Raw genomic sequence first — 12,748 nt, forward strand, 5'->3', positions numbered from 1 at the left:
ATGTCAGTGTTCAGAATTTCCTCTTTCCATGGTATCATCTTTTCCTGCCTATAACATCAGCCATTAAGGCTCCTGAATTTACTGCACTTTGGTAGCACCATGGTTAACATGAGACAGACCTTAGTGAGAAAGCAGGAGCCCCCTTAAGTGAACAGCCTCGATTTGGACAGAACTCTTGGGCAGCTGGGTCTGCCTTTCAGCAGCAGTGCCAGATGGAAAGACCAATTTGATGGCAAGGTGACTTGGGAGAGGAGCACAGGCAGCTCCTGGAAAGGACTTGTCTGTCTGTCAGGTATTGAGGGAGGCTGTGGTCTCATCAAACTGGCACCCAATGGCACTGTTGGTTGAATTGGGCTCTCCATGATGGAACTTCCTGCCAAAACCTACCTGCAAGTGCTTTTTTCAAATGTATTTCATATAAGTTGTTCATTAATTACTTTGTATTTTGTAGTTGTGTTTTATATGCAGTATGGAGGAAGAGAGATTTTTGTAAGTATTCTATAAAAACACACAGTCAGACAAGCCTTTTTGCAGTGTCATTGACACCATACCAGGCCATGCTGCTGTGACCACGGAGAGAAGAATCCTCACAGAACAGCTCCAGGGGTTTGGTTCATACATGTTATGTAGAAAAAGAGAGCTCTGGCCAGCACTGCTTTATCCTTTTTTCTGGAACCCAAGACTGAAATAATAACATCTCAATTGCTATCCTTTTAATAATGTGTACATGCTGGCTACCATCAAGCCACTGCTTTTGTATTGGCAAAATTCAGTTCAAAATGTGATTAATTGAAAGGCATCTGTGAGGCATGGGGTCCCACAGAATTCAGTGAAATCAGTGCTTCCTGCAGGCCATGAAAGAACACAAAGAGCTGCTGAAAGCAGCAGCCACTGCTGTCTGCCTGTAAGCCTGCAGCTTTATATTTTTATTTATCCTTGCAATGTGCATACAGCTTCCTTTGCTTTTTTCCTGAAGGAAATAGAACTTTTTTTTAGCACTTGAATGTCAGTTTTTGCTGAGGAACTTTATCTCTATTGGCAATCACGAGCCAGGGTCAGCTTCTAGCTTGACCTGCACTCTTCCTTTATGTACCCTTTTGTGCATTATGAAAAGGATACTGAGGAGCCGTTTCTGGTGTATTTTTAATTTTTTAAACCTTTTGACTGAAACCAGATTTCCTGGAGCAGACTGTGTAAACGATGTAGTTCCCTCCTCCTTCACCCCATCTCTAGTTGAGCTAGTTGGTGATGAGCTTAGGGGAGAATATCTGGAGGTGGAGGGAAATGGGAGGTTTTTGTGCCTGTCAAGCCATTACAGTTTTGGCAGCGTTGGAGTGGATAAAAGCCCACACAAGATTTGAATAATAAATCATAACTTTTTTTTTTTTACAAAATGTAACAGATCTGGAATCGCTTGCCACACTTGAAGGCTGTGGTGCTGTATAAGGACTCCATTGCAGAGAGACATCCAAATTTGTACACGGTGAGTGAAGACTAGAACAGAGGCATAACCAAATAATGCTTGGGGTTATACCCATGTATTACCAGTGAATACATGGAGTATTATTTATTTGATACATTTCTACTGAACACCTTCACCTTCAAAAGCTTTATCAGCTCTTCCTGATTAATTTACCTTTGATACTTCACATTTAAGAAACCTTGCTTTACTGTTTGTCTTGTGTCTTCCTGATCTTTATCTTGACTGGGTTATTAAAACACCTGTGGGTTTTAGGTGGGAATGTGTACTCTCAAATGGTTAAAAATAAAAGTTGCTCCCTGGTGCCTGTGAGTTCGGTAATGTTTTTAAAAATCCAATATTTTAACTGGACTACAGATCATCAGATTTTAGGCTGAAAAACTTCAACTGCAGCAAAAATATATTGAAGAGAAATATAATATATTCAAAATAGAAAAATATAATTAACAGTGAAGAGCATGGAAATACTTTTAAATACTCGAAATTTTGATAATCTGATAAGCCAAAAAGCCCTCTGTGCTTTTTTTTTTGTCTTGCATATAACTTAATAATAAACTGTTACTGTTCCAATACTGTACATACTGGTATAGAGCATACCTTGCATCTTGTACAATAAAAATGTTAATACAAAGATGATCTTAATGTTTAAAAAGGTTAGGTGCTAGCATTTAATTCTTGAACAACTCGCACTTACTGAAATCTAAACGAGTGAGAATTACTGTACTTTTAAACACTGTTCAGTGTTCAGGTGTCATGTTGGACATTTTCTCAGGAGCAGGGTGTTCATGTCATCTAAAGGAAGAATTAGAGGTCAGATCAGCAAAGGCAGAAATGATTGTTGCTGAGGTGTGATGCAGAGCAATCAGCAGCCCACGTGCTGTTCGATGAAAGGGATTTGTGCCGTGTGCTGAGCGTGGCAGGGGCAGAGCTGGCTGAGCACTGGTGTTTCCAGAAGGCAAATGCAGAATCAGGAGTGTGCTGTGACTGTTTGTGTACCTTCCACGCTCGCTGGAATGCCAGCACCATCTGCTGCAGGTGCTGCTCAGTAAACAAAGCCTCGGTTACCAATGCGTTCCCCTGTGAGAAGGTGTAAGGTCAGGAAAGCAGGAGCAGCTGCTTAGTGACACACAAACAATTCCATCCTTCACACCGCCAGGCTTCCCAGCAGCTTGTGAAACTGATGCAGCCACGTTCTGTGGGAAGGGGTGGAATGTGACAAATCCTTGCCTTGCTACTGAGCCGTGCAGTACCTCTCTTTTCAGAGGTCTGGTTGGAACAAAGTATAAAACTGATGAATAATCCTTAGGACAGCCTTGCCACCCAAGAAAAAGAGGTTAAGGTGCCACAGAGGTTGGCTATTGAAATCTAGTTGCTCAGTGGCAATGCCAGAGGTCTGAAAGAAGAAATAAACTACCCTCAAGCAGAGGCTCTCCTTTTTTACCTCTGTTTTTTTTCATCATCCCCGTTACTGCTTTGTGTTCCTAGATACAGCTCCAAGAAATTGCTGAAAAATGAAGGTGCTGTAGCTTGCATTTAAATAACACACTTGTGTAGCACAGCATGAATCACATGATTGCAATGGGAAACCGACAGTTTGGTTAACAATTTTCTTTTAAAATTCTGTGATACTCTAGTTTCCAATTAGCATTGCAATCAATGTTACACTTAACAGCACATCGGGGGTGTGCAACAGAAGTATCAGGGAGCAGCAGTATAATACAGAGGAGCAGGTTCAGCAGCCTTCTAGGCCACTTTGGGTGACACAAAAGCCCAGTGTCATGAAAGTTTTATCTCACTCTAGAATGAGCCAGATTTGAATGGAAGTTGTGACCAGCATCATATTCTGTTTCCTATAAAAGAGCAGGTAATTTGGGCAAACATTCACACACCTAGATAATGATGCTTTTGCAAAGAAGCTTTCATTCAGTTCCTTTATAGTTATATAGTGTACAATGAATTATAGATGAGCTGTCACAAGTGTACTCTTAGAAATGATGCATCCAGATTCCTTTAAATAATACTCAAAATCATTCTTACAGTGTGAGAGTGTAACAGAGTTTTAGCTTCTGTGACTTATTCACAGTATGCACGTTGGAGGTGGAACAGTATCACTGTTCCTTCTTAGACACCGAAAAGACTCATGGCAGCACAGTTTTAGATAGTCTGGTTGCAATTCACACATTGAGCTCTAAGATAGACTCACCATGTTTCTTCCCCAGGCAAGGTCTGGGGGAACTTGCCTTGGACACGTGTTCAGAACAAAGCACTGAAGTATTCTGACATTTTTGAGACAGGAAAGATGCAGTACTGTGTCAATTTGTAAGGAGACATTTGGTAGCCTGTATTTTCTGTTTCATGTTGTAGATGGAAGAGTTCCTGGAGCTGGGAGGTGACGTGTCTGACAGCACTTTGGATGACATTATAAACTCCCAAAAGCCGAATCAGTGCTGTGTTCTGATATACACCTCCGGAACTACTGGGAAGCCAAAAGGAGCCATGCTGAGTCATGACAACGTAGGTGCTTTGGGCTCTTCCTGTAGCAGAGAAACAGCAGAGTGTGAGGATATTTATTCCTGTGGTTTGAAATGGCTGGTACATCCTTGAGCTCTGAAATGCTTTTGGTTTTACAGCATGGATAGTGTTCTGCAAAGCAATGTCCAAGGTGCAGTCAGCTGCTTCTGGTAAAGTACAAGCAAGGTGAAGAATGAAACTCCATTCAGACAGCACTTCACAAAGCTGAACAGTTCTTTATGAATATGAAATTTTTATGCACTTTCTTGTGAGAGCTAATGAGTGAATTCATAAATATAATTCACAGATTGCCATAAAGTCTCTCAAGTGCTGTCATAGGTCACTGTGAAATGAACAAATCAAACACATCAGCCAGCTACTATGAAAACAGCCTGATGGACTGCTTTTGCAAATTTTAGCGAAATTGGGAGTGGATATGTGGGTTTTTTACTTTGGTGGTTTTTGTTCCTGGGCTTGTGTGCAGGTTTCTATGTCTGTCACTGGAGGCTAATCCAGCTCCAGTGCTCAGTGCTGGTGCTGACAGTTGCCCTACCTACGTTGTTGCAAACAAAAAATTTCCAGTTATAGACAAAAGCAAAGTTGTTTGCTAAAAGGACTTTCCACAGAGGTTTGCTTGGAAAGATACATGGTTGGTGGTTGAGCAGGAGTGGAAGATGGTAGGGAGCCTTTCTGAATACAAGGAGAATCTGTGAAAAGAGATGGTCTAAGCTGAGGCCTCACCCCTTAAAATAAAGCAGAAATGATTGCAGACATGCACAATGTGAAAACAGCAAATCACCCAAATATAGGGAATTAGTGCAGTAGCTCCTGGAAGCAGAACATAATGAACTTGGGAGACAGAAAGACTGATTTGATGTTGCAAATCTGTGCTCTTCTATCTCAAAGGAGTCTGGTGTCATTTCCGTGCCAGCTGCCAAACTATTCTTGGCTGCTGATCACAAACAGGCTATTTTTATGTTGACAAACAGTGGAAAGCATGCCATGCCTGTAGCTCTGCTGCTGCCTTCTTTAGTCAAAGATGTTTGCCACTGTTCATGTGCAAAACCAGTGCTGAATCAGTCCTGCATGACCTTCACAGATCTGCTGTGAGTGTGCCTGTGTGCTCTGAGGCTTGGAGTAAAAGCAATGAATACAGACACATCTCAAAGACATCCTGCTCTTCCTACTGTGTGAGTCTCCCATAGCTGCCTGTCCAGTGCTGCCACCTAAACTTGGATGGCTTGGCCTGGCAGAACTCTGCTCATTAAAGCCCTCTCTGAGAATCTGTATTTCCTGAGGCCAAGCCTACACTTGTACTCTCTCATTTATTACCAAGGAGCTGGCAGGAGCATGCTGTGATAACAGGAATACATGTAGTTTGTGTCTGTCCTCTGCCATCTTGGATACTCCCATTCCTGTATCCTGCACTACCCAGTTTAGATTACAGACTCCTCTGAGAAAGAGCTGTTTCTTCTTGTTGCTCGGGGTTTTCTGGTTTGCTTGGGGTTCTTTGGGGGGGTGTTGTTCGTTTTGTTTTTTATTTTTGTGCACATGTATCTTCTCCACTGTCTCTCACATCATCACATATATTTTATGGGCCTTCCATATGCTGTGTTCTGATGATGAAGATATGCATATTTAGCATCCTTGAACTACATTATCTGAGATGAAGTGGGATATGGGAAGAAAGAGGGGGAAAGGAAACATCATCCAGATTCACTAAGAAGTCAAGCAACACAACTTCAAAACTATTCATGTGTGTGCTGCCTTTCATAAGAGGGGTGGGTGTGTATGAGTCACTTGGGAGCCACTGCAGAGAATATCCCAGAGGTTTCCAGAGGAGCAGAGTACAGCTGCTCCCTTCCCACTGAGTGCTGAGCCAGGGCATGCTCAGTACCAGGCAATGAGCTTGTGGCTGATATTAAATTGTCCTTTGAGCTCACTGGTCACTGAGTATTTATTTTCTTTTCCTGACTTGCAGATACAGTACTGGTGGAAGGTGCAGTTTAACAGAAAGCTTGCAGAGCTGGAGAATTGCAAAGGAAGGGACAGATCAATTTGTTTCTTGTCCATCCAGCCCATGGCTGCCTGGCTCAGTGTGTCACTAGGGTATGGGGAGCTGCTGGTGTTCACAGCCCAGCCAGGCAGCACAAATGCTGTATTTACTTATGTTATCTGCTCATATGTATTACTGCAAAGGTCATCTGGCTTTTGACAGATTATCCCCAGGGAAATGACAGTCTGGTGTGGGTCAATATTGCAATGTCTTGCTGTGAGCACAGATTTTCCAGTTTCATTAGCATAGCAAGAGGATCCTTAGATTGTGTTAAGAGGAAAAAAGGAAAAAACCACAAACCTAAATCCCCACCATCCCTAATGTGTTTTATTGTTTATTTAAACAGATAACTTGGACATCAGCCCATTGCAGCAGAGCAGGAGGTATGCAACCTGCAGAGGTCCAACAGGAGTCTATAGTCAGTTATCTCCCCCTCAGCCACGTAGCTGCACAGATGTATGACCTGTGGACTGGAATCAAATGGGGAGAGCAAGTTTACTTTGCTGAGCCAGATGCTCTAAAGGTATCTTGTCTTTCATTACATCTAACTAAGGTTGCACTTCTTTCTCTTAGAAAACATCCCAAGGAGAGAACATGATATTTGAAAAGTTGAGGATGATGAAGATTGAGTCCATTATCATAAGAGTTATGGAAAAATAAAGCTCATTGTATTTGTGATCCAGTGCTCTAGATTCTAATTAAAATATATAATTCATATCCATAAGGTTCTTATAAGGCAAAAGAAGTACAAGCAGTTTTTGGAGAAAAGGGAGGCAGGAGGAACTAAATCCTGTGTGTTTTTCCTCCTTGTGTACATACCTCCCCCAATGTGTCAGACCTGACATGTTAGTGATTATGGCTGAGTGAAGTGGGCTCAGCAGCCCTTCTTTATTGCCTACATATTTAGTGATGTTCTACAACCAAACATTCAGGTTTTAATTCATCAAACCTCTTTATCTCTGCTGTGTGCCTTTTGTTGAAATTATTTATTTATTATTATTAATTATTTCTTATTTAATTATTACAACAGGGCAGCTTGATCAACACGCTAAAAGAAGTGCAGCCAACATCTCACATGGGAGTTCCCCGAGTATGGGAGAAAATCATGGAGAAGTTGCAGGATGCTTCTGCTCAGTCAGGATTTATGAAGAAGAAAATGCTGTCCTGGGCTATGTCACTTAGCTTAGAGAGGCACCTGATGGGCTCAAATAGGTATGTAGTACAATGAGTGAGATTTCCAGCAACCTGGAAGCAGCAATTTGCTTGCAATAAACCATGAAGTCTCAGTGACACTCTTTATAAAAAAGTGGGTAAAATTTGGCTTGGCAGCACAGCAAATACAGTGCAAGGGGGAGGGTGTAGTTATTATTATTGATGTCAATTATTTCACAAAGAAGTGTGAAATTTCTTATGCAGAATGGTATTCCAAAAGATCATTCCATGATCTTCCGTTGCTCATCTTATCATTCAGCTTCTCAGATATCTTGCAAATTTCAGATTTCAATGGTGTAGGTTCTCAGAGACACATTTAACTGATAAAATATCAGGAATACAAGAGCTGTATTGTATACAATATGTTTTTATAGATTTTTTATGTATTTGTTGCACTCAGATACCTCAAGAGTTGGAGGCAGGAAAGCTCCAAAGGTAAGAGCAGTGAATAAATGAAAGAAGGAAGAATGTGTTACTTATGTTCTAACTTGTGTCAACACCCAAAACCAAATGACAGATACATCTCCGAACAAAATCTGTGCCTGATTTTGTTTTGAAAACTTCCTAGGTTGCTCTGACTTACTTGTGTATTTTGTACCCAGCAGTGGTCTCCAGCAGCTCTGGACAAGATTAGCAGACTACTTAGTGCTTGCAAAAATCCGCAATGCACTGGGGCTTTCTTCCTGTCAGAAGCATTTTTGTGGTGCTGCTCCTCTCAATAGAGAAACACTGGATTTCTTCTTGGGTCTGAACATCACCCTGTATGAGGCCTATGGGATGAGTGAGACCACAGGCCCACACTGCCTGTCTGGGCCTTATGTTTACAGGCAGCACAGGTAATTTTGCATTTATTATTATTTTTTAAAATATTATCTGTTTCATTTTATCTGTGACAAAAGTATTTACTAAAGTCAGCAAAGATATTACAGCTTATTTTATTTTCCCTGAGTGCATTGCCACTCTGCTGTGACTTTGGGAGTCAGAATAATTTCCAGGTCAAAATTTGACCATGTTGACTCCATAGCACACTGTGCCAAAGAGCAATGAAACTGAGCTACAGCATTATAGCCAAACACAGTGACTACATCTGACATATACCCTAGCCCTGGCCCAGGGGAGGAATGCAAGACCTCAAAACCAAACATGGTTTTATACCTGATGATACAGGGGAGAAAAGCAGCAAGCACAGGCCAAGACAGACTGCCAGGAAGTGCACAGGCACCCTGACAAATCTGCCCTAGTGAAGGAGTATTCCGTGGCTGCCAGACAGTTACAGCACAGTGGGATTTGCAGTCATGGATACTTTGACAGTTTCAGGGATTTAGCACATTGGCCAGCTTATCAGTATTGTGTTTGATGTTTCTGTTATGCTTGTGGGGTTTTTCTGCTCTTCTCTGGTAGCTGTGGTAAACCACCACCTGGATGCAGAGTGAAACTGGTGGACAAAGATGCAGAAGGCAATGGAGAAATCTGTTTCTGGGGAAGGACTGTTTTCATGGGTTATTTAAATATGGAAGACAGAACAAAAGAAACCTTTGATGAGGAGGGGTGGCTGCATTCTGGAGATTTAGGAAAGCTAGACAAGGATGGCTTTCTCTATGTCACTGGAAGAATTAAAGGTAATAGGCAAAATCTTGCTCTCTGTTCATGGTCAATGTTCAGCACTATTCAGTCATCTCTCAGATGTGGTCCATCTAATGAAGTGTCTTTCCTCTAATGCTGGCAGCATTGCCCTAACAGGAAGGTAAAATAAACTTCCCTGTGAGAAAACCACAGTGTGCTCTGGGTTCAGAGAAGGTTTCCCTCTAGTCTGTAGTAGGTGGAGATGATTCAGTTCCTACAATGAGGCTTTTCATCTCCCAGACTTTTACTCGGTATTAATTACAATTAGCAACATAAACTGCTAACACAGGTTTAATGTGTCATGTTTGATCTGAATGATATCATTAAGCTGTCCAGTCTCCCTTGAGTCTTGCCAAAGTGTCTTAACTGCACATGAGAATGTTCAGGCACCCTCTGTTACCCAGCAGTTGTTGCTGTGGGTCAGAGGTCGGTTCCTCTGGTGCCTTAGGTGAGGAGTTTGCAGAGAGCAGAAGGGAAAGGCACAGCTGAAGCCCTTGGGTGTCATTCCAGGACACTGGCTGAAGGCTCAGCACACTCAGACTGCTCACTGGCTGACGTGGAGCCTTTCTTCATGAGATATATTCAGACAGAGGGACTGGTCACAGGCAAGATTAACTGAGGAAGATTGAAGAATTGAGTTAGTATCATCTTAGAATATAAGATGAATCACCAGGGGATAACAGAGATGAGTGAATTTGTCACAGGTGGCATCATGTCCTGCTAGGAATCAGGACTGAAGTTGGTACTATTAACAGCCTGCACCAAATGCAGCTGTCTTGATTTTAACTTGTTTTCTTGTCTGATTCATTTGCCTTTAGCAGAGCAGTAACAAGCCCTCGTCTCAATCCATAATATTTATGTTTCTCTAATAATCTGTCTTGATTGTTGAACTAATAGCAGTTACTCCAAATTACAGGATAGGTAGACAATCTGGGACAAAATAACCATATGTCCAGTTTCATTGAAGTTTTAAATTCAAGTCCAAATAAGGACAATGAAAAACTAAGGGCCAGAGAGATTGGCAGAGGATCTGAGACAAAGACAGGATTACTGCAAAAGGAGGGTGGAATGAAAGGAAGTTAGACCTAGAAAAGTGTATCTGTGTTATTTGTTGAAGCATGTTCTGAACTGCTGCAAAGACAATTATTTGAGGACAATGAGAAGTCACCAATATAACAAATGCAAAGAATTGGAATTTACTTAGAGAATACTCAAGTTGGTAATAATTTCATGGCACAGATGTATTATGCTTCAGAACAAATGTTACTTTTATCAGGCCTTCCTCCAGTAGTAACTTATTTTTGTCTGACCCCTCTTGGTGGATTCAAGAATTGGTTTTAATCATGATGTTAACAAGGAACTTGCTTTTTGTTGAGATAGCAACAATAGAATAGAGGGTAAATCCTATGCTAATTTGGAAGAGATGATCTCTCACAGAAAAATTCCAGTTATGTAATGGTCCCTTGAGAATAAACTGTTACTGGATTATGTAAAAAATGTCTGGAGCAAATACACTGAGGGAGATCTGAGAACTTGAGCATATGTTTGAAAAATTAGTAGCATTTTTGTTTTGAAGATAATTAATAGGATTTGTGGTATTTGGAAAATATTACCTTGGGAAAAATATCTCTTATTTTTTTATGTCAGAATAAGAAAAGCAGGTTGAGCCAGAGATTAATCTGATCTTTGGAATTTATTTGAATTCAACTAATAGCCTTTCTTTTTTTGCCTAGATTTGATTATTACAGCTGGAGGTGAAAACGTGCCTCCAATTCCAATTGAAGATGCTGTTAAAAAAGAACTCCCAATTGTTAGTAATGCTATGGTGATTGGAGATAAGAAGAAGTTTTTGTCAATGTTCCTGACCCTAAAGGTAAACCAGTTTTAATATTGCCTTCAGTGAAGCTATACACCTGCACCTAACAAAAGAATAATAATTTTGAACTATTTGTAAAAATACCTAAAATTAGATAGGAGGATGTTTGTAGGGGGGAAAAAAACATGTAGCAACTACAGACAAATCCTGCTGGGTCTAAACTTAGGGTTACCTGCTCTGCTAAGCATCCACATATTTACTGCTGTTTCTCCTACGTATACAATAAGAGCTATTTTCTATTTAAATGAACATTTTTATATAAGAAATGCTGGAAGATTGAGAAGTGTCTGTAACAGAACACAACAATAGCTTTTATGCTTACAGATGAGCAAACCCAAGAAATGTTTCTTATGGGCAAACCCGGAAACTTTCCAACAGAAACATTTCTCTACAGTTTGTTATTTTTATAACACAAGAATGATGGCCATGGAACAAAATAATTAATAGCCTTGCTGTGGTATAAGCTTCAATTGAGAAATCACTGTTTTCCTAAAACATTTGCACTTCAGTTCTGTGGACATACCTAGTGAATGCCACTTAGGTGTTTTCATGTGGTGTGTACCTCTATGACTGATACTCCCTATCTTCAGGTACAATAGAAATACTAATTTAAGAAGTCTAGGAACACTTCTATCTCAAGCTGTTTACATTACACCATAATAATTCCATTGAATGCTGAGCTAAATGTTTCCCTGTAACAATGGAGTAATGTGGAAAATATGGCAGAAATTCAAGGTCAGAGATGGACTCTCTGGCCTAATTCATTCACATGTTTTAAGTCTGTTCATGACATCTGCCTATAAGCCAAAAATATTTGCAATTGGTAGCCAAGTGGAAAGAAAAGCCCCTTATGATCTACCCTTATGAGTAGGTGTTTCTGCTTTTTAAGGCTTATGGCATGTTTGTGTGTTTATCCTGAGCCTTCTTCCCAAGGGGGACAGCCTGGTCAGAGAAGTTGTTAATGCCTCTGGAGAGTGAACGTTTGATGATGCACTTCATTTGATATTTTAGAGTGTGCTGGACCCAGATACATCTGATCCTACTGACATTCTCACAGAGCAAGCCAGAGACTTCTGCCAGAGGAGTGGCAGTAAAGCCACCAGAGTGTCCGAGATTGTAGCTACGAGAGACCAGGCAATCTACAGGGCCATCCAGGAGGGAATCGACAGAGTCAACAGCACTGCTACCAACAGGGTTCACTGCATTCAGAAATGGATCGTCCTGCCAAGAGATTTTTCCATTTCTGGCGGGGAACTAGGTAAGACTTACTGCTTTATCTTCAGGTACACAAAGTTAAGAGGTTGCTGATCTAAGAATATTCAGTACAGGGAAAGGAAAGATGGTTACACAGTGTGTGGTAAGGAATACAAATATTGGAGTTTTTGCTGCGCATACATTAATGAATCTGTGCTCCTTTGCAAATAGAGTTCTGAAATTTCAGATTTCTTTGGGTAACTAAGCAATTTTAGTGAATTCCTTGTGCATTAAAATATCAATAACTTCCAGTAATAATACTGAAAGTGATGCCTGCTATCTAGAACAGAGGCTAGACAGAGTTAAAAGAGAAAGGATAAGTATTTATTGAAAGGCTTCACAAGGTGCACTTTGGGCAGTGCAGGAGTCTCAGAGACCACACCCAAGCAGGACGGTCACACCTGTGAAAATAAGGTCACCTTGGGCTTCAGGCCTAGAGAGAAATTGTTTTGTCTGAATAAAACGGGAGAGCAGTAGCTGACAGGCTATGGAGTTTGAGTTATGCACTAAAGTACTGACCTAGAAAATAGAAAAGCTAAAACTTAAGGCATCAGAAGTTTCTCTTTAAAAGAAAACAAACAAAAGCAACAAGACAGTGAAAGCCTGATAGTGGAGCCCAAAGCACATTACCAGGCTTTTTGAATAAACTGGGAATTGTTTAAAAGCTTTCAAAAATGTATTTTCATGAAAAAAGTAGGAGCCAGTTACCACCCTCTTATCTGCAGCTCCCTTGGAA

General features: G+C 40.8%; 1 protein-coding gene across 4 annotated transcripts in view; it reads left to right on the top strand.

The window, feature by feature from the left end:
* ACSBG1 (acyl-CoA synthetase bubblegum family member 1) overlaps window positions 1-12,748 on the top strand; it is a 34,678-nt gene that overhangs the window by 19,358 nt on the left and 2,572 nt on the right. For 2 of the 4 annotated variants that reach the window (XM_088172367.1, XM_088172369.1), the window contains 8 exons: window positions 1,403-1,483; window positions 3,845-3,994; window positions 6,394-6,570; window positions 7,078-7,259; window positions 7,862-8,095; window positions 8,661-8,878; window positions 10,616-10,755; window positions 11,770-12,016. In XM_088172367.1, the coding sequence (XP_088028493.1) occupies window positions 1,403-1,483; window positions 3,845-3,994; window positions 6,394-6,570; window positions 7,078-7,259; window positions 7,862-8,095; window positions 8,661-8,878; window positions 10,616-10,755; window positions 11,770-12,016 (1,429 nt within the window). The remainder of the gene's footprint in view (window positions 1-1,402; window positions 1,484-3,844; window positions 3,995-6,393; window positions 6,571-7,077; window positions 7,260-7,861; window positions 8,096-8,660; window positions 8,879-10,615; window positions 10,756-11,769; window positions 12,017-12,748) is intronic. The other 2 variants (XM_088172368.1, XM_088172370.1) reach the window with 1 other exon arrangement.

The sequence above is a fragment of the Sturnus vulgaris genome, chromosome 13 (genome assembly GCF_052056855.1).
Source record: "Sturnus vulgaris isolate bStuVul1 chromosome 13, bStuVul1.hap1, whole genome shotgun sequence".
NCBI classification, from domain to species: Eukaryota; Metazoa; Chordata; class Aves; order Passeriformes; family Sturnidae; genus Sturnus; species Sturnus vulgaris.